The following is a 22,610-nucleotide window of genomic DNA, read 5'->3' as shown; positions in this document are numbered from 1 at the left end:
ATGAGGTGGGAAGAAGATAAAAAAAAAAAAAGATCACTTTTTCTCTCCGGCACGCTGCGTCTAAAAGCCCTCTTTAAGATAAGCACGGGTTCATAACTGCCTACGCTTTGTACCTCCGTTCAATCTTGTTCCCGTGCAACGACACCCAGCTCTCCTTCCCTATTCCTTTCGCCTCTCCACTCGCACTTATCTTCATTCATACTTAGTTTTTTATCTGTTTAACACCACCTCTCTCCCCCTCTCTCTAATAAATCTCAGCATTGCCTCACCCGGTAGCGTTCTCCACCAACACGTCACAGCAATTAACGCCCTCATAAAATGGCGCCATGTAGACCCATAGAGTGTGTGTGTGTGTGTGTGTGTGTGTACAGGATGACAGCATCCTGTATATGTGTGTGCGTTTGTGTCTGTGTGTATTAACACGTCCTTGAGGGGGCAAAAGAGGAGCTAGTTATTGATTGCAGGTCCCTGTACAACACACACTGCAGGCTGTTGATTTCTCCAGCCCACTGCAATCTCCCCTCTCTCTCTCTTTCTCTCTCTCTCTCTTCCTACCAAACGCCTTTTCATTGAACCAAAATCACTCTTCCCTTGTCCTCAAACTCGGTATAACCCGAAGCCATGTTTAAAGTACACTAGATTAGTGTATAAGTGGCGTTAAAGTGCACTCGAGTGAGGATGTATACAGTACACACTGGCGATATTTGTAGGTAATGAAATAACGAGAGCGGGACGCAGCACTCCATCTTAAGTGCAGAACATACCACTCGGGTCTGCTTGTACGGAGTAAAAAAAAAGTTCCCCGGAGGGGCTTCTCTCTTAAAGGGGCTTGTTAGAGTGCGAGTGTGTCAAGCGCCAGGTGTACGCAGGCCCCGCTCTTACAGCAGTTAAAAACCCGGACTGGCACAGATGTGCACATAAAGGAGTGCAGGTTTACATGCATATTTATATTATTTACACAGCTGTCATTCAGATGTGCCATTCACTCCGGTGAGTTATCCCATAGAGATTCACAAGCCTTGGTGTAACCTACCTGAGTGTAAGATGCTTGACGTTATAAAGCTTAAAGGTTCCAGCCTTCAAGCTGGAGCAGGTGTATAAAAGGCATTCAGCTCCTAAACTCAGAGTTCCTAACCTGTAATAACCTGTGATGAATAATATGCATGTTTTATTTTTTTTCCGAAGATGATTTTTAAAGAAATAAATCAAAGCTTTACTTGAGTGCTCGATATAAGTACTTTTAAAATGTACTAGTTAAATGTTTAAACACAACTTCTAATTCAATGTTTTGTGATTTATTTTCTACAGTCTAGAACAATACCAGAGATTTACATATAAAAAAAAAAATAACACGCAGAACATTATGCGATAACAGTCAGTTGTTAGATTAGGACATGAAGGGCAGTAATTGTTTTACAATATGGAAAGAAACAAAAGTCAAGAAAGACCACTGAATTAGAAGGGGTGTCCAACCGGTTGTGTATAAGATGTTCCCTATTATGTATTTTTATTCCAATTCTATTTGTCAAATACACAACCATACACAATATGATATAAAATGAAACGCGTATACGACTGTCTGTGACCTAAAATAGAAGAAAATTAGACCACAACTAAAAATATTACACTAGGAAGGAATTTAAACTAAAGATATAATTTATTTATATAATTATAATATATATAAAATATATTTATTTATGTTATTATTATATAACTAAAGATATAATTTATTTATATTTTGTTCTTAACTTCTATAGCTATATTTTCTATAGCTAAAGTTTTTCTATATTTTATTTCTTATTTTATTCCACAACTTATTTTTTATTGATAATCTTTTCTTTAAGTCATGGGTAGTTGTATAAGCATTTTACTGCATATCGTACTGTGTATGACTGTGTATGTGACAATTTGTATTTGCATTTATTTACTCATAGTCTACCCCAGGCCTGGGAAGCCCAGAATTTGCAACAAAATTATATTTAAGCTGGAAATTAAGTTACAAAATAAAATAGAATAAAAATTTACAAACTTTTTATAGTAAATCATGAACAGAATTTACAAAATAAAAGTGTAAACCATAAAGTATAAAAAGTACAAAGATAAAAAAGTCTAGAATTGTATCGAGCAGGATGATTTGAACAGTAGGTATTTGACATAATATAAGATGTGTGTCAGCAGCAGTGTGATTGTCCACAGCCTAAGTAGTGCAAAATAGTCTTGATCTTACGTGCAAATGAGCAGCATGCAAACAAAAAATGTAAGAGAAATTATTAGCTTATCAAGCCAACATCCATGTTTTTTAGGATAGGGGTAAGAGGGGGGTGTAAACCTTATATAATTATTCAATAAGTAAATATTAGGCATATGAACAGCTGACCTGAATATTTCTCTATTGTCAGAATAAATATATTCTTCCTGCATGTTTGCCACAAGTGGGTGTAACGTAAAGTGGTGACCAGTTTCCGGGAGGGAGATTTTGTGAGACTCTTTGAGAACAACGCTCTCACCCACCAGTTTACCTTCATCCACAGAGACGTACAGTAGGCTGAGATAGGGGCAATGAACGTCTCGTACTTCACATCTAATCGATCATAGATGAGTTAATGGTTGGTTAATTATTGTAACCAATCATAACGTAAAAGGTAGAATTTATTAGAAAAGATGTGAACCCTAACCTCAAAGTTCTTTTGTTATATTTCCAGCAGGATAAACACTTGACAGCAGGCAGAACCACTCTGCACATGTCAAACACACATCTTATTAGACCAGCATAGTTCAATTTGGGGGGAAAAATCTATTCCTAGATAACAGTTTCCAGGTATCAAGGTGTCTACTTAATAATGATTTGCAACAGTTTATTTTTTTAAAAGGGAAAGTTTTGAGCTCATAGCTAATATTTTTTGAATTCTAAAAAAAAAAAAAAAATGAATAAGACGAAAAATAACCATTGTTGTAAAATATATATGAATGTGAGTTTTGCTCTGTGCTCAGATGCTTGTAACCACAGAACTGTAACCCACATTATTTGAACATTATATACTGACAATATCTTTTAAATTCATTCACGCAGACATGATGAAAAATCAGCTGCACCCTTTTTGCGTATTAATAACATGGCCCACCCTCTCAGCCTCCACATACACACACATGTACGTACACACAAGTGAATATCCAAAATAATAATCTTCTTAGTTACAGAGGAGTCAAATAATCTGGATGAAGGGGGATTTGATGGTCTGAATTAATGCATGAAGACCCTGGGTACAGGCGTCACACTATCTGCATAGCAATGCAGGCAGAAATGCGTTTACGGCGCACCACGCTGCCAACGTGCCAAATGTTAATAATCTGCCAAGGGAGAAATCGAGCCTTATGTTCATTAGTCATTAAAAAGGAATATTTTAGCAGCAGACGCTGAAGTGCTTGAGTGTCATAACAATTTAAAAGAGAGCAAGAGACAGAGAGAGAGAGAGAGAGAGAGAGAGAGAGAGAGAGAGAGAGAGAATGTGATACTTATTATCCATGTAGGCAGCCTGTCTTGAAAGGGAGTTGGCTAAGGAGATCAATGCTAAATCTTTCTCTCTTTCTCTCTCTTTTACACACTCAAACTGATCCACTGGATTTCACCTCATCCTGTTTTGCGTCCTCTAAGCGCTATTAAAAGCTGTCTTACTGCGGTGTGTATTTACCTCAAGCCTTGTGGGGACTCAGTGGCAGATCTATATGAAGCAGATTTTTTCTTTCACATTTTTATACTTAGACACTAGTTCACTTTCCTTATTGCACAACAGACACTCAAATGATGGTTGCATTCCAGCATCCTTTACACTGGTGAAATTTAGAGATGGGAAAAAAAAAAAATTCAGGTACGTATCGTGATTCTTTTCATGTATCACTACGCTGACTGCAAAATAGATTTTTTTTATTATTATTTTTTTTTCATTCATATACAGTATGTTTAGCTAATAATTTGCTAAGACTGTTCCGAACTGTAACAGAATCTAAATAAATAAAACTTTAATATAGTACCGGGATATTTGTAAAATCATAATAGCAGAATTGCAATACAAATCAAATCGTCACCTTTGTGATAATATTGTATCGACTGTCCCCTGGTGATACAGTTGCTCTGTCAGAAAACACACTGGGAAATCTGAGTAAGGTGGTGTACATAATAACTGATGGATACATAATATCCGTTTGTGTCACACATAACAATAGTAACTGAGTCCAGTGAGGAGCAGGAGTCCCGCTCTGGGTGAATTCCCACCTCACTCCTAGTGTCCTCAGCCTGGCCTCTAAATTCACTGAACAGGATGAAGTGGTTGCTGAAGATGGAAATGAGGCATAGTCATACTCACGATTGCCCAATAAAAGAGTGAATGTTTAACTAGTTGCACCACTCACAAGCCGAGAAATATCTATCTGAAATTTGAAAAACAGAGAAAAAAGCAAATATGGTTTGCAAGTAAGGTTAAAGTTGTGTATCAGTTATTATCTATCTATAGCCATGGAAAACGTCCACAAAGGAGGCAAAACAAGAATGTGTGTGCTTCTGTGTGTGTGTGTATGTGTGTGTGTGTGTGTGTGTGTGTGTGTGTGTGTGTGTGTGTTTAACACAGCCTGCCACTTAGTTAATCACTGAAGGACTTTTTGAAGATATATACTCCTGCTTGATTCCTGCTTGTAAACACACACACACACACACACACACACACACACATGCACATAGAGTGAAGTCATTTCAGCAGCTGCACAAACATGTGGAGAGAAATTATTGTGTGTGTGTGTGTGTGTGTGTGTGTGCGCGCGCGCTTGCGTGTGCCATGTTTATTAGCTCCTAATGTGGTTTGAGGGTGAAGCACAGCTGGGCTGTGAGACCAGGAGCATGAGGATGAAAACGGACATGACTGCCATTCCTGTTTTGTACCTCCCACACTCACCGCGTCCCCCCCCTCCCTCTTTCTCTCTCTGTCCCTCTCTCTCTTTCTCCCATTGCTGTGAACATCACCTGGAAAAACACTGTCAGCTCTCTTTCTTTTTATCTTTCTCTCGTTCTCTTTCTATCCTCTTTCTTTTCAAACAGATGTTTAGTTAGAAATAGTGGTTAGTCCCATGAAACCAGCTTTATGCAGAATTTATCAACTTTCCTCATGCTCACTGAAAGATCAGCAGAGTAAAGATTTGATTTTCTCAGACATTTGGTACTTTTTTTCCAGGAGTTGCGTGTGTGTGTGGTGTTTTGTGGGCTGACAACAACATGCACTGAACTATGCTCTTTTGGATGAACAGATACCAAACAAGAGCACATCTGTTCTAAGGGCCAACCGCTAACAAACATCTGTCTGACTAGCAGGAGGCAGAGAGAGAGAGAGAGAGAGAGAGAGAGAGGATTAGCAAAAAAAGAAAAAAAAAGTCAGTTAGTTTGCTGTTATTACTGTTTATGACAACATTGATTATTCATTACATTAAACCTTAAAACACTCAGGCAAATTAAGATCACTAACTATATTGATGTATACTTCCATATTATAACTAATTCTAAAACAGATTTTTATATTTTTTTATGTATAACTCCTCTCATCTAGCTGTTTTCTTACAACCATATGTTCTTGACATACTGTCTAGCGCTATTCAAGGAACATTTGCTAGCATGGAACTCAAATAACTTTTTCAATTTAAAGCAAAGCTTTTTTTCGGTAATTCTGTTAAAAACAAGGCAAAACAAAAAGAAAACAGATTTTTCCATGTATAAGCTCATAAAAACATGTCTTCATGATTAGATTTGATAGAACTTTCTCGACAGAAACCGCATGCTTAGCTAGTTGACTAGCTAGATAACTCAGCCATTTTTAGTGATTCATTCTTTCCTATGACATATTACTAGATTTGTCTAGTGTTAAAGTAATTAATTGAGAGAATTGATTTAGGTAAATAATTGAGAGAATGTTAATACAAATACAACCTGTTCCCTATTTTTAATTAGGTACCATTTTACCATGGCGTGTACACTACTACCATGGTACTTATATGTTGATATAGCTATGGTATGATACATGGTTCTACCATTCACGATACTATGGTACTTTGGAACATGTACAAAGATTTTAGTTGTAGATAGTGTATGTTGAAACCTATATACAACCTATATACAATATCTGGTACAATACCAGTCAAACGTTAGGACACTTTTTTTTTATTCACTGGTCTTTTCTGATTTTTATTTCTGTCTAAATTGTAAACAACGCTGTGTACAAACACACCATATTAGATACCTGTGGTACCCAAGAAGCACCATGGTATTCACCAAAGCATTGTGGTACACACCATAGTACTACCACAACTGCCCACTTAAATGCCATAGTACCTACCCTTGGTAAATATAATCTACAAAGTCTATAAAATATCTATAAAGTCCTATGGTGCCTATCATGGTAATGTCTGAGGTAATACTGTTATATTATGGTATATGTACAATAGTTTATTACAAAAAATGTCATGGTTTTGGATAAATTTGAGCTTGTTTACTAGCAATTAGCTAGATAGCTAGGTAACATGAAGTTAGCATGATCATTTACGGTATAGATTCATCAGTTGTTAAAGTGGAAAATGTGTCCGGACAGAATATTTAATGATTTAAAACAAATTTAAAATGTTCTGGGGAATTTAAAGCTGAAACCAGAGAAAGAGAGGGAACAGGACAGAGTGAGACAGAGTAACGGTCAGGCAGACATAGAGAGAGAGACGAATTCCTTGGCTGCGTGGATGTTGTGGAATTTTAGGTCTAGTGCAGAGGAGCTCAAGTCCTGGCCATGTTTGTTTTGGATGCTTGTGTAAGGAAGAAATATGTTCCTCCTCCCTTCCAGCCTTTGCTCTGTTGCAACAGCAAACAATCCAGGGAGGCGCTACAACGGTACTACCAAACACCATAAGCCAGCAGCTAGCTTCTCTCCCTCGCCACAGCCAACAGCTCATCTCGAAGCCAATTATTATCGGATTACCACCGCAGAGCACAGCAAAGTGAATCTTTATGATTCTCTGACCATTACTTTATTATGTATTATTTTTTTATTTTTATTTTTAGTCACAGAGCTTCACCTGAGATAATCATCTCCAAGCTTACTACCTACAGTCACGCGAATGAGATTAGCCTGCTTTGTACTGAAGCTCTGACCCGGAGATGAGCGGCTGTGGTTAGTTTGACTCGGATAGAGTAGATACTTGTCTCTCTGACACACAAGATGCAAATCAGAATAAACAGGCTTGTGACAAATGTGTCAAATTGATAGCTGATAGCCTGACTGTTGTCTCAGCGTCTCAGGAAAAAAAAAATGTGGTGCTTAACGGCTCACAGTGACACTGACAGAGGATTCATTTTGAAGAAAGCTTTATCACAAATGCACAAACGGAAACGCACTCCTTTGAAGCCCCCTATTTTTGTAGTCTTAAGCTATTTTAATTCATTTTAGAGCTCTCCTGGGTTTAGTGAATCTGGGCCAATTAACTGTTAAAGCACTAACACATATGAAAGCAGGTCTGATGTCTGTTAGAAAAATGAGTAACTAACATGGAAGCAAGATTGTGCTCTTCTCTTTATCCACTACACCTTTTTGCTATATATTTAAATGTGAGGATTACCCAAACATGCTAACATGACTAGCAATAGCCACTTCACTTACTCATCTCAAAATTGTAAATAAAAAAAAAGCAAAAAGTGATAAGAAAAAAAATGAGTGAATTTGGAGTTCAAGACTTTGACAAAACATGCTAACATGACTAGCAATAGTCAGCATTTAGTAGCTATCTCTTACTCATATTTTATTCTCTCTATTATTCACTTAAATATAATTAATTAATTCTGGATGTCTAATAGCAAATAGGGATAAGAAAAAAGAGTTTAGAGTTTAGAGTTCAAGAAGTTAAACAGCATGCCATTTGCTAAAAGGCTAATTTCTTTGTTAGCCACATCAGGTCTTTTAAACAAACTGCTCTAATTGTGTGATAATCTTCAACAATTTGAACATATTCACCACAATGGATTACACTGTTAAATCGGTGGGGTGGACTATTATTTCGACTTCTCTCAACATAAAGTCAGAAACGGTGATGCTATGTGGATATAATCCAGCGGAAATGTACACTGGGGCATTGGCAAGCTCGGCTTTACCTAATGACCCCTTTCTCAATTACATCATCAGCGGTTTGTAGGACTCGCGAGACTTAGTGTAAAGATACTTAGCCTGTAGCAAACTGCCTCTCAATTTGCCACCTGCAGACGCACACGCGCACACACACATGCATGCATATTTTCCCTTCGAGTGAAATTTTACAGTTATTGTACCAGTCCAAGTATGAGCTACATCGTGATGAATGCTGGAGGTTTCATGCAGTGCCTCCGAAAAACAAATGCTTCAATATTCCAGTAACAGCTTAAGAATGCAGCAGAGAGGCGTGGAGATACAGATGTGTGTGCCTGCCTTATAAATGATTAAACCTTTTTTTCTCCCTCTCTTTCTTTCTCTCTTTCTCTGTCTAAAGCAGACATCCTTTTCTTCGAGAAAAACACACACAAACACAATGTGCCTGTCTCTTTGTCTCCAGTGCTCCATGAGGACTGTATCAGTGGCATGCACTTGAGCATATATCTCTGTGCCAAAATGAGCGTTCCCCACTCGCCATTCCCATGTTCTCTAAAAATAAAATAGTGCAGGAAAAAAAACGCGCACACATACACACAAGAGCTGCAATTATCCTAATGTGGAGATATCTGTTCAGCATAACTCATACACTTTGCAAACTGTAGCTTAAATGATTCGCAGGGAGAACCTCTGAGTGTTGTGTATTCACTAAATTCTCCCGGTGTGTTTTTAGATTAGCTCCATTTAGATGATTTGTCTGCTGTGTTATCAAAGCTGCTTGTCTAATGTGAAGTGGTGCCAGAGAAACGTCTTCATCCAGAGGTGGACAAATGACTACCCCAGGCACCTGGGAAAGCAGATTATGCATTCACAGTTGCCTGGAGGCTTTTGATATAATGGTAACTAGTCTTTTTATGCCACTCATCCAACCCTAAAATAAATACTTCCTACTGACTTTTACAAAGCAAAATGATGGATTTGATATGTTTGTTCAAACATAACACACTAATTCGTATATATTTCAATATTTCAAAGCACCTTGACACTCTTTTCCAAATCCCACCAACTGTACTAACTATATTCACCTGCAACGTACATGCAATAGCAACAATAGGAAATACTGATCTAGCTGTATAGCTACCCATACAGCTAATTTCAGGTGAATAAAAGCAGTAAATCTGTATTAATATACAGCAACTTTGAAAGACACCAACTCCATTTAGCTCAGTGGGACTGCACAAGCTTTATAAGAATCTCAGCTGAACTTTGGAACGCATTTTTGCATGGAACGATGGTTGTTTACATCGTACTCTTGTTCCGGGTGACAAACTTCACAGACGGTGTGCAGAGCAGGAAAACCTATAAAAAACGACCAAGTCCTACTGTAAAGTACTTACATGTATTGGAATTTTGATTTAAACCTAATGTCTCTCTGACATTAGGTTTGAATTAAATAGACTTGAAAAAATCTGAATTTAACTTGGGCAAAAATAACATGGGATTGGGGAAAGAAGAAGGCTAGAGCTTTGAACAATGGGATGAATTTCCTAAAACATTTATGTATTTTTTCATTAACTTTCATTTAAATCTTAATCTTATCAACCAAAACTATGCAGCAATATGTAGGACCCCACAACAGATATTGAAAGGTAAGACTGATACTATACTTATAAACACATACCAAGAATTCTAAGTGAAACATAGCAAAGGATGACTGTAGTGAATCAGAGTGTGCAACTTTGGAAGACTTTTGTGTGTTAATGTTGAAACAGTGATGCTCAACTGAAACCAGTTGCAGCAGTAGTGACTAAAGTAGATGTGTAACAGTAATTATTATCAGAGTTAAGGAGTACACACTGAACATAGTCACAAAGCATGGTCTGTGTAAACGTTACAGCAGGTCAATCTGACCCAGCAGCAGCCTAGTGGTCTAAAGATGTTTTCTGGTTCCAGACAAAACCTTGTTTCCATCTGCCTTTCTATTTATTTTCTGTGGTCAAAGCCATTTGTGAACCGCTCTCAACTGGACACCTCCACACACTCAGACAGGAAACAGTGAATATTCCCACAATGTCTTATTTGGACCTCAGGATGTTAATTCCACATGTTTGTCTCAGCAACAGTCACATCACCGAGATGTTTTTACCCAATTAAAGCAATGCCCGACCATGCGGTGCATCACGGCAACAGGATGAGTCAGTAATTACGGTTATTTATCTAAGAGTCATGTCTAAATGAAAATTCTATTAGGGCTGAACAGCTATTAATCAGTTACAGCAATTACATCGACTCCACCCTTTTAGTGACCTGGGGTCACGACAGGTCAGGTAGTCCGTGCTCATCAAACGGTGTCGGATGTAAGAAGGCTGTGCGTGTGCGATTGTAACCAGAGTCAGTCTCTAACCGTGATGCACAAAGCACAACATCAGGGCCTTATCAGGTTACTCAGAGAACCCTGTGCCACAATCTGTTAAGTGTGGATGTGCAAACAGACACCCTGTTCCGCTAAGGACACTATTACCATAGCGATACTCAAGCTGACCTCGCACATAAACACACAACCGCATCGAAGAAAACGTCAAAAAAAACTATTCACAAAGCCAAAATAAGAGGCAGAGTAAGTGAGTGAGTGAATGAATAAATAAGACAGTGTGAGAAAGAGAGAGAAATTATAGGGATCATATGCAAAAATAGGAGGGTGGGTGGAAGGAAGGGAGGGTGTGAGGGAGGGAGAACGGAAGGGAAAGAGAAGAGAAATGAGAAAGAAAGGAAAATGTGCACACATGTGTAGCTGATGAGTGACTGAGAAACAATAGAAAAGTTCAATGGAAAAAAAAAACTAAGTGTAGCCTGGTATAACTGTAAGTCAGGTTTGGGGTTAAAATAAATACGAAAAAATACATACAACAACACAAAAAGTTCATGGGCAGACAAAAACTCTTTATGAACAGCTTTAAGTACAAAACAGCAGATAACGTCTGGCCTCTGGTATTGCCATTTATGCTTTGCACACACATACACAGAGTTAATGGATGACACGAGGGAACTTGGGAGGTGGAGAGTGACCTAGAATACCACATTCACCCGAGACAACAAGACAACAGTGGAAAAGGCACATCTGTAACATTTCCTAACGCTAGAGCATTCGCAGACGGATCTTTATCGCTCTCTTTTTCTCACAAATACACTTATTGCTGTAATCCTAGATGACTTTCTGCATAGGTTTTCGTCTTTAACTGAATAAACTTATAGACAACATATCTGTCTTTGTATATGAATAAATAAACACATTCCCCTAGCATTTCTGCTAATTAATAATTTACATTCAATTCCATTTGTATCACTCAGAAAGCAGAAGAGGAGGGGAAAAAAGATCACAACTCGCGAAAAGCTGCCAAGGTTACTACGACAGCTGCTTCTGGGAATCAGAGCATTATGTCGGGCCAGGAATTCTGGGTAATGCTACTTTGGACCACAGATGAAAGCCGGGTTGTCTTCCTCTCTCTCTCTCTCTCTCTCTCTCTCTGTGTATGTGTATATGTGTGCGCAAATGTATGTTTTAATGCTTTAATAAAATATCCTGCAAGTTCATGAAACTCACTGCTGAATTTTACGTTCCTGAATAAAAAAAGGTTTTTATACGAATGTTTCTTTAATAACAAAAATGTCTAAATAATGTACGAACCTACATGATATCGGGTCCTTTTCTAAATCTGAATGTATTCTAACTGTTCCCAGCTGTGTGTGTGTGTGTGTGTGTGTGTGTGTGTGTGTGAGTGTGTTTTACACGTCTGACCTTTACCCTTATAACTTCCTTCAATCTTCTGAGCAGCTTTTGGATCCTTTCAGCTCTTAGAGTCACCCTGATCACTGATCATTCTTCTCATCTTATTTAGAGAAATCGCTCAGCCAATAAAAAAGAACAAAACTTCTTTCTTTTTGCAGAAGACACACATAGTTTCGCTGTTTGGAATTCTTTCTTTTGTAGATAAATGATAAAAATAGGATGTGTTTCAAGCTTATACAGTATGTTTATATAAACATACTGTGTATATATATATACTGTATATTATATATATTAAATATTACAACATTTTAAGATAACCTTTTACTCTCTCTCTCTCTCTCTCTCTCTTTCTCTCTCTCTCTCACATACACGTACACACACACGCATATAGGACCAGAGCCATTCTGTATCCCTTTCCCCTTGGTTACACTCAATTTCATCACAATATCTGTCTCCCTCTCACCCAGTGCAAAATTACCCAAAGTTCTCTGCTACCTACAGCCTTGCCACCCAATTCGCCTTTGCGTATGAGTGTGCGTGTTCATGTGTGTGTGTGTGTGTGTGTGTGTGTGTATGTGTATGATGATGCAAGGTGGAAATCACAACAAAGGTCTGGAGTACATGTTGCATGACAATGATGCAACGCTTCTTCATAAAGGAAGAGAGCGAGAAGGATGGAAAGGGGTGGGTTGGGGAATGGGGGAGATTCAGGCTCAGCATGTGACCCAAATCAGAGCAGAGTTTAGTTGATGACTGATGGTTTTACCACAGTATAGCACAGGCCTGCACAGGACACGTTAACTCCAACAATCCTTATAATCACTGGGTAGTCCGAGGCATTTGTTTTGTGTTAATGTGCACGTTTACATCATAAAAACTCCTGAGTCATGCTGTAAGCATTAACCTGTCACATGTTTCAGTAGTGCTTTCTTGTTGCTACTTACTTAATAGCATTTTGCTCTTCACTACCTGAATTATATGTTTCCAATTATATTAACTCAGGCTGAATATCAAATATCATCTCTTTCATTATACAGTGTACACTACATAGGGTGGGGGCTGTGGGGGATCAGGCAGTTGTGGCTCTGGGCTGCTGACAGGAGGGTGATGAATCAAATTTTAGTCATTTTTAGACAGATGTCTCTTCTGTATGTGTGTACAAACAAACTTGAGTGTGAACCTTTGTGCGTGTAACTTTTCCATTTTTGTACCGGCTTAAGCTTAAACAAGCCAATTATAAGCCGATTATAAGATAATAATCCCCTTTTCTGGGTTATTGCTCGGCTCTGCTGGGGTGTGGCTCTGCTCATAGACACTAAAACGCTGCTTTTGGAAAAGGAGTGAAAACCTGTAAAGAAAGTGTGAGGTATGAAAAAAATTATTATCCAAGGGTAATTTCAACTAGATTATTACCACACACACACACGCACACGCACACACACACACAAACACACACACTTTAGGGGAACTCTTAGACTTGTCTTAACCTGTTAAAAAAAAATAGTAAAATATGGGACCTTTACGAAGAGTTTGAAAAAATACAAATGTAAAAGACATACACAAAAACTTAAAAGGGAGATGACACAATCTAATTCACATTCTGCCTGCCTAAAGATCTGCCGGATTAAAGCCTCCACTGCAATTAAATGAATCTGTGAAATTAATATGTGGGTGATGTTTCAGACGTAGAATGTTCCTTTAGGCAATGAGGCACAGCAGATGTTCGGCTCATATGGCGCTTCGTAGTCGATGGATGATTGGAGGCTAAAGATCAGCAACAAAGGAATAATTCCTGTTTTGATGCCTCGCCACACTAATCTAATCACATCTAATCCACATCTAATCATACCGGGCTTCTGTGATACTACTTTATATTATGTTAAAAAAAATAATAAAAGCCTGGCTTTTTTTTTTTTTTTTTTTACTCCCAGCTGATACAGGTGGATGCACAAAATAGATGAAGTCTTGTTACTTGCCCCATTTTTCCCCTAGAAGGAAAGCACAAGGTTTCTTCCAAACAGATTGATGAAATAGACGTGCGAAGCTGTCAGCTGTGCTATCTTTGTTTTCCCTTTCTCTCTTACTTATCTAAAGCAAGCTTTAAGAGCTGATAAGCTACCTCCTGAGCAGCTAGCAACAAGACTCCACACACACACTGAGCGTCAGTAAGGGGTTAGTTTGTGTCAGAGTAAGCAGTCACGTTGGGTTCAGCTTAGAGTCAGTGAGGGTGAGTTGGGTTTAGATGGCTCTCTTTTTGGTCCCTGGTTTTCAGCTAAGTCATAGAGTCAGAAAAGGAAAACACACAATCTTATATTTGGTATGTGATTCCTGTTTGTTTTTCATCCCTAGGCAACACTGTTATTTCCTGGTGAGGGTTGCCTGATAGTCACGCTGACGCACTCACACACGTCTCTCTCTCTCTCTCTCTCTCTCTCTCTTTCTCTCCATGCTCACACGCTCTCTCCATCTCTTTTTCTCCCCCCTTGCTCACTCACATATTGATATTGAGGAAACATAAGCATCTTACTTCATAACAGCCATTTTTTCCCTTCTTCCTCCCCTTTCCCTTTTCTTTTCTTTCCACTATTCCTGTGAACACTGAACTAGTTATTTCTGGTCTACATGACCGCTTAGGTGCTGTGACGTTCTGCGCGTGCATTCCAAAATGTGCTAATTTATCCCGTGGAATACAGTGTAAGAAGTAGAAGAGCACTTTTATACTCTTATCACTCACCATCGTGTTTGCTTTTCTATGAATGATTGCTATGCTTTTTATAAATATGTCAAATCCAGGAAGTAACTACAGTGTACTTCAACGTCATAGAATAAAAGGTTTCCAGAGAAACAGGACACTTTGGACAGAAGTGAAAGCACAGTGCTTCTCAGGTCATGAAGGGCAAAACCAAAATGATTTTTAAAATGTTCGATGATGTAACAGGTGTTGTTAAAAAGTCCTTGGAATCATGTAATAGCAATAAGGCTAGGTTTATAGATCAGTGTCCTGTCATTGTAAAGAAGAAATCCTTCATTCTTATGGTGCTTCACAAAACAATCAGACAGAGGTTAGGGTTAGGGTTAGTTTAATAAGTCTGAAAGTGTGGCATCTCAAGAAAGGTCTTTTGAGAACCAACGATCACGTAAATTGTGTAGGCCTGAAACGCAAGCTTTTCCACATAATAAACTACTAGATATTGACAGCCTCCAAACTCGCCATATCCCAATCCGATCACGCACCCATGGGATGTGCTGAACAAACAAGTCCGATCCATGGAAGCCACATCCTACAACCCACAGCATCCAAAGGATCTGCTGCCAAAATTCTGGTGCCATGCCTCAAGGAGCCTAAGCCACCCCTTGTGGCACAAGAGGAACCCAAACCTAGGTAGTTGTAATGTTAATGGTTTTAAAGCTATTTCTGACTGGTGTATTTCCTCTCTGTCATTTGCAAGATGACACCAATTGCTTTCCTTCCCATCACCCAACAGTTGACCTTTGTAACATAATTGTTCAAGAACAAATCATTATTTTTCCTCTTTTTCTCAGCCTTGTTTCCTTCTTTTTATGTCCTTACCCCCTGCTATTTCTCCTTCTTTCACTCTCAAGCATGCAGCATATGGTTCTCCACTCCTTGTCTCATTCTCCTACGTTCCTGAAGTAAAAAAGGGAAGAGGGTGGAAAAGTGGTCCAAAGCCGTCATTCAGACTGACAGTGTTAAACTAGAGGACAGAGTTGCACGGACTGTTTTGTACTGGATGCTCCGGGCTTTGAAGATTTTTGTGCTTTTGATTTGGGTTATGGCGGCGTCTTTGAAAGAACGCGTTGCATTCCTAACCTCTTGCTGATCTCATGCTTCAAGACCGCCGGCGAGACCAAAGTTTGCGCGCCGTTGTTGTTTTCAATTCCGACGCAACTTTGAGGTGGATCCAAGTGTATGCACAAAGGCATTAGTACGGCCGCTCTCCCGTTACGGTGGCGGCTGTGCTGCCGGTGTCAGAGAGCTCTGAAAGGGATCTAAGCACTGTACCGCCGAGAACTGCAGCACGTTTTTTTCCCCTTCAGCTGCGACTTCAAAGCACTCTGAACTAATTTGGCCGGAGATCAGTTCAAATCGACAAGAGCAGAAAGATCTGCTACAGGGAAAACTTACTGTGGGTGTAGTGTTGGGTGTAGTTCAACAGAAAACAGACACTACATTGTATTTACAGTATATGAACTTTTATACCAACTTTGCTTTTAATAATAATGGTAATAATAATAATAATAATAATAATAATAATGATACCAATTGCAATAATATTAATTGTACTACTACTACTACTACTAATAATAATAATATTAATAATGTCATCGTCATCATTTACTCAGTAGTCATAACAATCTTAGGACCCCTAGGTGCAAGGCCACTATTCCAACCCAAGGCCCAATACACACAATCTCTGATACACTTAATTCATTTTAACACATGTTTCTGGACTGGAGAACCCAGAGAAACCCCTCACAAACACTCTAAGAACATGTGAAACACCACACAGAGTGTACCCAAGCTCTGGCTCAAACCGATGCCAACAATGATAGTTACAATAATAATATAGTAATTATGTTGTATTTCATCAATCTTGCAAGTGCAATTACCTTTTTAACGTTTACTTCAGCCAGCGTAGCAGCTTCATCCTAGTCTCTGTCTCTGATTATGAGTCATTATCTCCTTTAATTTGTTAGCTTTCAGCTGTTTGCACGCTTTTGTAGGTCTTGATGGATAAAAGTGTTTGCCAAATAATTAAATGTAAATGCAAGGTAGAAACCGCCAAACACCACCTCCTATTCCCTGAAGCCACAGCTGAGCTCAGATCAGCCCTAAAGGTTAATTAATTTACAACAAGACTACCATACAATGTTTTACCTCTTTCGCACCCCCTTAACTACAAGCCCTATTTGGACAAGGTTTGGTTAAAATGGAGAGCAGGTGTAACCATTCCCTTTTCCTGTTCTGTGGTTTTTTATTACTGTCTGTTACATTTCTCACAAAAAAAAAGCCCCAAATACCTGCTGTTTCTGACGAACTGACTTTACGTTCTGATTAATTTAGCACTTAATCTATGTGATTTTACAAGCAGATGTTGCCTGCTGTGTTAAAAAACAGTTTTGACCACTGTGTTTTTAGATCAGCTGTCTTCAGCAATCAAAAAATGATGCGCACATTAGAAGAGTCGTTTAAGATGGTAGAATATCCTAATGAAAGCTATGAATATACATTACAAAATTATACAACATTCTGGCAGGCATTACAGTAATCTGGCTTTTTTTAAACCGAGAAATAAACTGATAAAATCAGTCACATTTGTCAAAAGGTGTAATTGTAGAGGAACTTGCTCATATTGGCAGAAAATCTGTTGATTTTCTGGATGAAAATCAACCTTCTCTTCCACTGTTTCCATAAGACATATTTATAATCATATAACCATAGTCAGAGGTACAGTACCAGACAAAATTTTTGATACACTACAAATATTTAACACATATGGCATCAGGTAATTAAGTAACAACAACAAAACTCAGCTGTTCTAGAACAGTTCTTGGAAGAACAGGTTTGTCAAGTGTATTTGCAAAACCCATCAAGCACCATGATGACAACTGGCTCTTATGAAGACCATGCCAGGAAAGCAAGACCAAAACCTACCTCTGCTTCAGAAGAGAAGTTCATTTAGAGTTACCAGTCTCAGAAACCACCAATTTACAGCATCTCGGGTTAGTGCTGTTATGAAGGCTTTACAGAGCATACGTAGCATACACATCACAATATCAACTATTTAAAGGAAATTATTGCATATTTGGGATGCCTTCAGCATTGTTTTCCAATGTGGAAATAAATACAAATCAGGAAATACCATGGAATTAGGGTGTATGTCCACACATTTGACTGGTATTTCATCCAGCTAATGATTACTTTCAGATCATGTATGGTTAATACAGTCAGATTGCATTGAATTATTAGTAGATCCATGGGCAGCCCCAGAATACTTCTTTTATTAATATGTCAAAACTGTTTAGCAAACATCAACTATAAAATCTACTTTTAATGACAGAGTGTTATTATACATGAAAAAAAAAATCTTTATATAGATATGCCTTAAAGCCTAATAGCAACTGGCTTTGATGGTGTTTAATTATTATAATTATATGGGTTTCTTTTTGTTACTGATACTAGGAGTATCTCTGTCATGGCTTATACCTTATAGTCTCCTAAGAACCTGCTTACAAAGGATTTCAGCTAAAGAGCGATATTACACACAATGGCAGTGAATACTGACTACCGCCCCTAGAAAACCGCTGATGTTTTTTTTTTTTTTGACCGAATGATTTTGATGATTATTAGTATTGAGTACTGTATAAAACTGTATAGAAGAGATGCTTTGTGAGTGTTATCAGCAGCCTTTTCTATTGATCTCAGGAGCACCGGTTTTAGTGATAGCTATCAGCCCTTAGACAAAATGGTCCTCAAAATTGATTTCAAGCTTGAAAGGTTCAAAACAGATCCTTATTATGAAGAATACTGATTGGTGCCACATGTAAAGGTAGGTGTTGTAAAAAAAAAATGTAAATAAAAAAACTTGTAACGTTAACATTTGAGCCAAAATCTCAGAAGACACCTGGTAGTTGAGCTGCGTGAGACTAAAGCATTCTTGCTATCTGAAACAACAAAAAGCTGCACGAGTGTTCACTTTCTGACAAAGCAATTAGTTTTCCATTTTAAAAATCTGAGGAATTCCCCTTCAATAACCGCTGTAAGCGTTTTTTTTTTTTTTTTTTTTTATCACAGCAGAGAGACAAGCAGTCATCACCTTAAAACTCTACTTCTCTCCCAAACGGCCAATACACAGTTATATGAGCTAGAGTTACAGAAAAACTACCGGATGTTGGTTTCGTGCCTTTGCGGCAAACCAGAGAGCGCTTGAACACAGCCTACACCAGAGCTCTCCGCTTAGGTTAATGACCAGAGTGCGCTCCATCGCTCATTAAACACCATAAGCCGAGGTGCTGAAGGGTCAGAGAGCTTATGACTCCCCGTGAATATTAATAAAATCTGCGTTTCACAACGCAGCCTTCAATACAAAACGCATTACGATGCTATTGAAACACAATCAACAGTCTACTATTAAGACTGAAAAAAAAAAAAAAGGTTATTGCACACAACTCGAGCTTCTGGTCAGGTGTTAGTGAGTGAGAGTCCAACTCCATTAATCATCTCCGCTAATCACATCCTGCCCAGTCTGCTCCGTGCTCAAACGAGTCAAATCATTTCCAGACATTAAGAAGGAAATAATACAGGTTACTTTCATTGATTTGCGAGACGCGTTAAGGGGAAAGTCACAATAACAAAGCGGAGGGAGGCGTTCCCGAGCTCGCGCCTGACGCGCAGCATTCCTCATGAGTTAATTGGCTAAGATTATTGACTGACAGACGCAGCCCCCACCTCCACTTCCACCTCATTCTCCACACACACACACACACACACACAGAGAGGCGTTTAACCCATTTAAAGAGCAGCTGATTTGTGTAGTGTGTGTGAATGCCTGAGATGTTGAGACAGATTTCATCAGGTCGCGATTTATTCCAAGTATTATTTCTTCCCCCTTTCTCAAAAAATATATATCAGCAATAATCCACACTCATTGTTCAGCGTTTCGGCCACCCGTGCGACAGTATCAGGCTCGATCATTTTCGTCCTGACCCCAGTGCCCGGGGGCGCGCTTTTGTTACCATGCGCGGCCCCGCTGAGTGCCCATTACACCTCCTCCAACACCACCAATAAACCCTGTTTTATTCCCACAAGCGGTCCACACTGCTGCTTAACTAGTGCGTGGGTTTTTAGGCTTGCAATCAATCGCATTACATTACTGATCCACAAAGCCGCTGTGACTATGCGTGGAGCATGCTTTATGCATCTCATAACGATCAGGAATCCGAGTGTCTCAAATAAGAGCCTTTGATTCCATGGTGGTGTTAAATAGTCTATCAAGTCATCTAGATCAGGGACTTAATAATGTGTGCGGAAGGTGCGCGAGACGGCGCGGGTTAATCTTTAATACACTAGGCTTATCTAGCGCACGCACACACATATACAAACACACACACATTATATATATATATATATATATATATATATATATATATATATATATATATATATATACTGATTTTCATTTCAAGTTTTCACCAATCATGAAATAGTGAACAAAGTTAAATCCAGTGTGTCAGAACCAAATCACAGGATGCAAGGACAAAGTCAATCACAGCAGCGAGATGAAGTTGTAATAGCGTTAATTAGCCTTCTGCCTGACACCAGATCAAAAGAAAGCTGGTACTCAACAACAGCAATTACAAACTCATCATGCACTTACTAAAGGGTCCATGCGAGGTGAATCTAGCCGCTGAGAGACCAGGAGCATCTTGGAGCGATGGGATACGGCGCGGCCACGATTAAATCCACTTTTGTTACAATGTATCAAGCGTCACAATAAAAAGAAACATATTACAGATGAAGATAAAAGAAAACCGAATAATGTCGTAAATTTAGACTCAAATCAGTTCCTTGCTTTGTGCATGAAAAATATTTTTTAAAAAGGACATTCAGTCCAAAAGACAAGCTAATTTAACATTCCGTCCAGGTATCAGGCAAGTTCATCAGACTAAACGGCAGCGGCGGACTCGAGCAGCTCGAGCGTGTGTGTGTGTGTGTGTATAGTCTGTCTCACTCTCAAAGCGCTGCTCTCGCCGGCTTCCTGAGTCGGGGGCGGAGATCCCAGAGTTAACCACGCCCACGGAGCCAAAAGAGGCGGAGACGCGGAGTTCACACGCTTGCCGTCTCTTAAAGAGACAGACCACCCATTTCCTAGGGGACCTGGTGATAGAGGGACAGGATTTGCTGGCCCTAGTGGTCAGATGGTATAAAATCCATTAAGCGTGCTTACTCACATATACAATATATGGACAAAAGTGTTTGGCCAAACCTGCAATGACATTGTATCCAAATACATACACTTCAAGTTGGTCCCCATTTTGCAGCTATAACAGCTTCCCCTCTTCTTGCAAGGCTGTCCACAAGATTTTGGAGTGTCCCTGTGGAAATTCCTGTCCATTTATTCTGTAGAGCATGTATGAGGTCAGACACTGATGTTGGACGAGAAGGCCTGGCTCTCAATCTCCGTTTCGGTTCATCCCAAAGGTGCTTGATGGTGTTGAGGTCAGGGCTCTGTGAGCCAGTCAAGTTCTTCCACACCAAACTCGTCAAACCATGTCTTTCTAGTCCTTGCTTCGTGTCTTTGTGCATTGGGGCAGAGTCATGTTGGAATAGAAAAGGATCTTCCCCAAATTTGGAAGCATAGCATTGTCAAAGATGTCTTGGTATGCTGAAGCATTAAGATTGCCCTTCACTGGGGATAAGAGGCCTGTTTGTCCATAAAGTGTATTTTGTATTAAAAGCGATTTCTGTGAGTAAGATATCAGTGTGATATGTACATTCCCTTTGAAAAAACATCTTATCCTTGTCAAGGTAACCATAGACGTAGAAAGTGTCCCAGAAACACTGTATAAGAAGTGAACATATACAGTGGGTTGAGTCTGGGCCAGATTAGATGCACACACATTTGCCCACACAAAGGGGACATTTTACGACACTAATCCACCTACTGTTAGCACTGTGACTGTGTACCTCCAGAGTCGAGAATTTGGGCCTTGCTTTGGGCCTGTGTGTGTGGAATTTGTATTTCTCCCTGTGTTTCCTTTGGGTACTCCGGTTTCCTCCCACAGTCTGTAAACATTCAGATTTGGCTAAGTGGAGTTTCCAAATTCCCAGTAGTGTGTGAATGAGTGTGTGACTGTGTGCCCTGTGATGGACTGGAAACCCATCCAGGGTATACTGTGCTTTGTGCCCCAAGTTCCCCTGGGATAGGCTCCAGGCTTCCTACAACCCTGAACAGGATAAGTGGTATAGGGAATGAGAGAGGGAACTTGGACGCAACCCATGCAGACATGTGGAGAACACACAAACCTCCATGCAACCAGCATGTCGAAACTCACAATCAAAACTGATTGTCAGTAACAGAACCTGCTGTGCCACTATTCCACCATTCATTTTGTTAACAGATTTTTTTTTCCCAGTGATTATTTTACATACAGTTTTCTTTGTGTGTAAACAGCAGTTAATCACACTACAAGTGAACACAAGCTAGCAGCCTTGGTAAGTTGATGTGGACCTAAGTATAGAAATGCAAATATGTTATCACGAATAAGGAAGTAAACCTAGTGACTATTTATCCAATGCCATGTTGGGCCTTTTTTAAACATTAGATGACAACAGTAGGGAAAGTCAACGGAGATAAACAGGAAGAATGTGTGGAAACTACACCAATTCAAAAATGAACAATGCAGAAACCTCTAGCAACGCACAATAAATAAACCAATATCAATAGATCAATAGATTTAATGAAAATTTCCTTTCAAACTGTTCTAATTGCATGTTTGACTTAGCTTTGCATGATGCCGAACACTGTATTGCTGTGTCACCTTTGTACCCTATTACAACACAGTATGTTGTAATCTATCGCATTCAAATCAGACACAGCAGCCAATCAAGCACAATAAGTGGGCAGTTAACTGGATGTGCCTACCTATGCTCATTAGTCATT

At 39.2% G+C, this 22,610-nt stretch overlaps 1 protein-coding gene across 1 annotated transcript in view; it reads right to left on the bottom strand.

Annotated features, from left to right (window-relative positions):
- Positions 1-20,651, bottom strand: part of si:ch73-211e3.1 (mastermind-like domain-containing protein 1) — a 72,425-nt gene extending 51,774 nt beyond the window's left edge. Inside the window, exon 1 of the mRNA XM_053499322.1 lies at positions 20,325-20,651. Coding sequence (XP_053355297.1) covers positions 20,325-20,372 — 48 coding nt within the window. The 5' untranslated portion in view covers positions 20,373-20,651. The remainder of the gene's footprint in view (positions 1-20,324) is intronic.
- Between the last annotated feature and the right edge of the window lie 1,959 nt (positions 20,652-22,610).

This window comes from Clarias gariepinus, chromosome 1, assembly GCF_024256425.1.
Source record: "Clarias gariepinus isolate MV-2021 ecotype Netherlands chromosome 1, CGAR_prim_01v2, whole genome shotgun sequence".
NCBI lineage: Eukaryota > Metazoa > Chordata > Actinopteri > Siluriformes > Clariidae > Clarias > Clarias gariepinus.
Note: the sequence above shows the minus strand (reverse complement) of the source record. Positions and strands in the feature narration are given on the sequence as shown.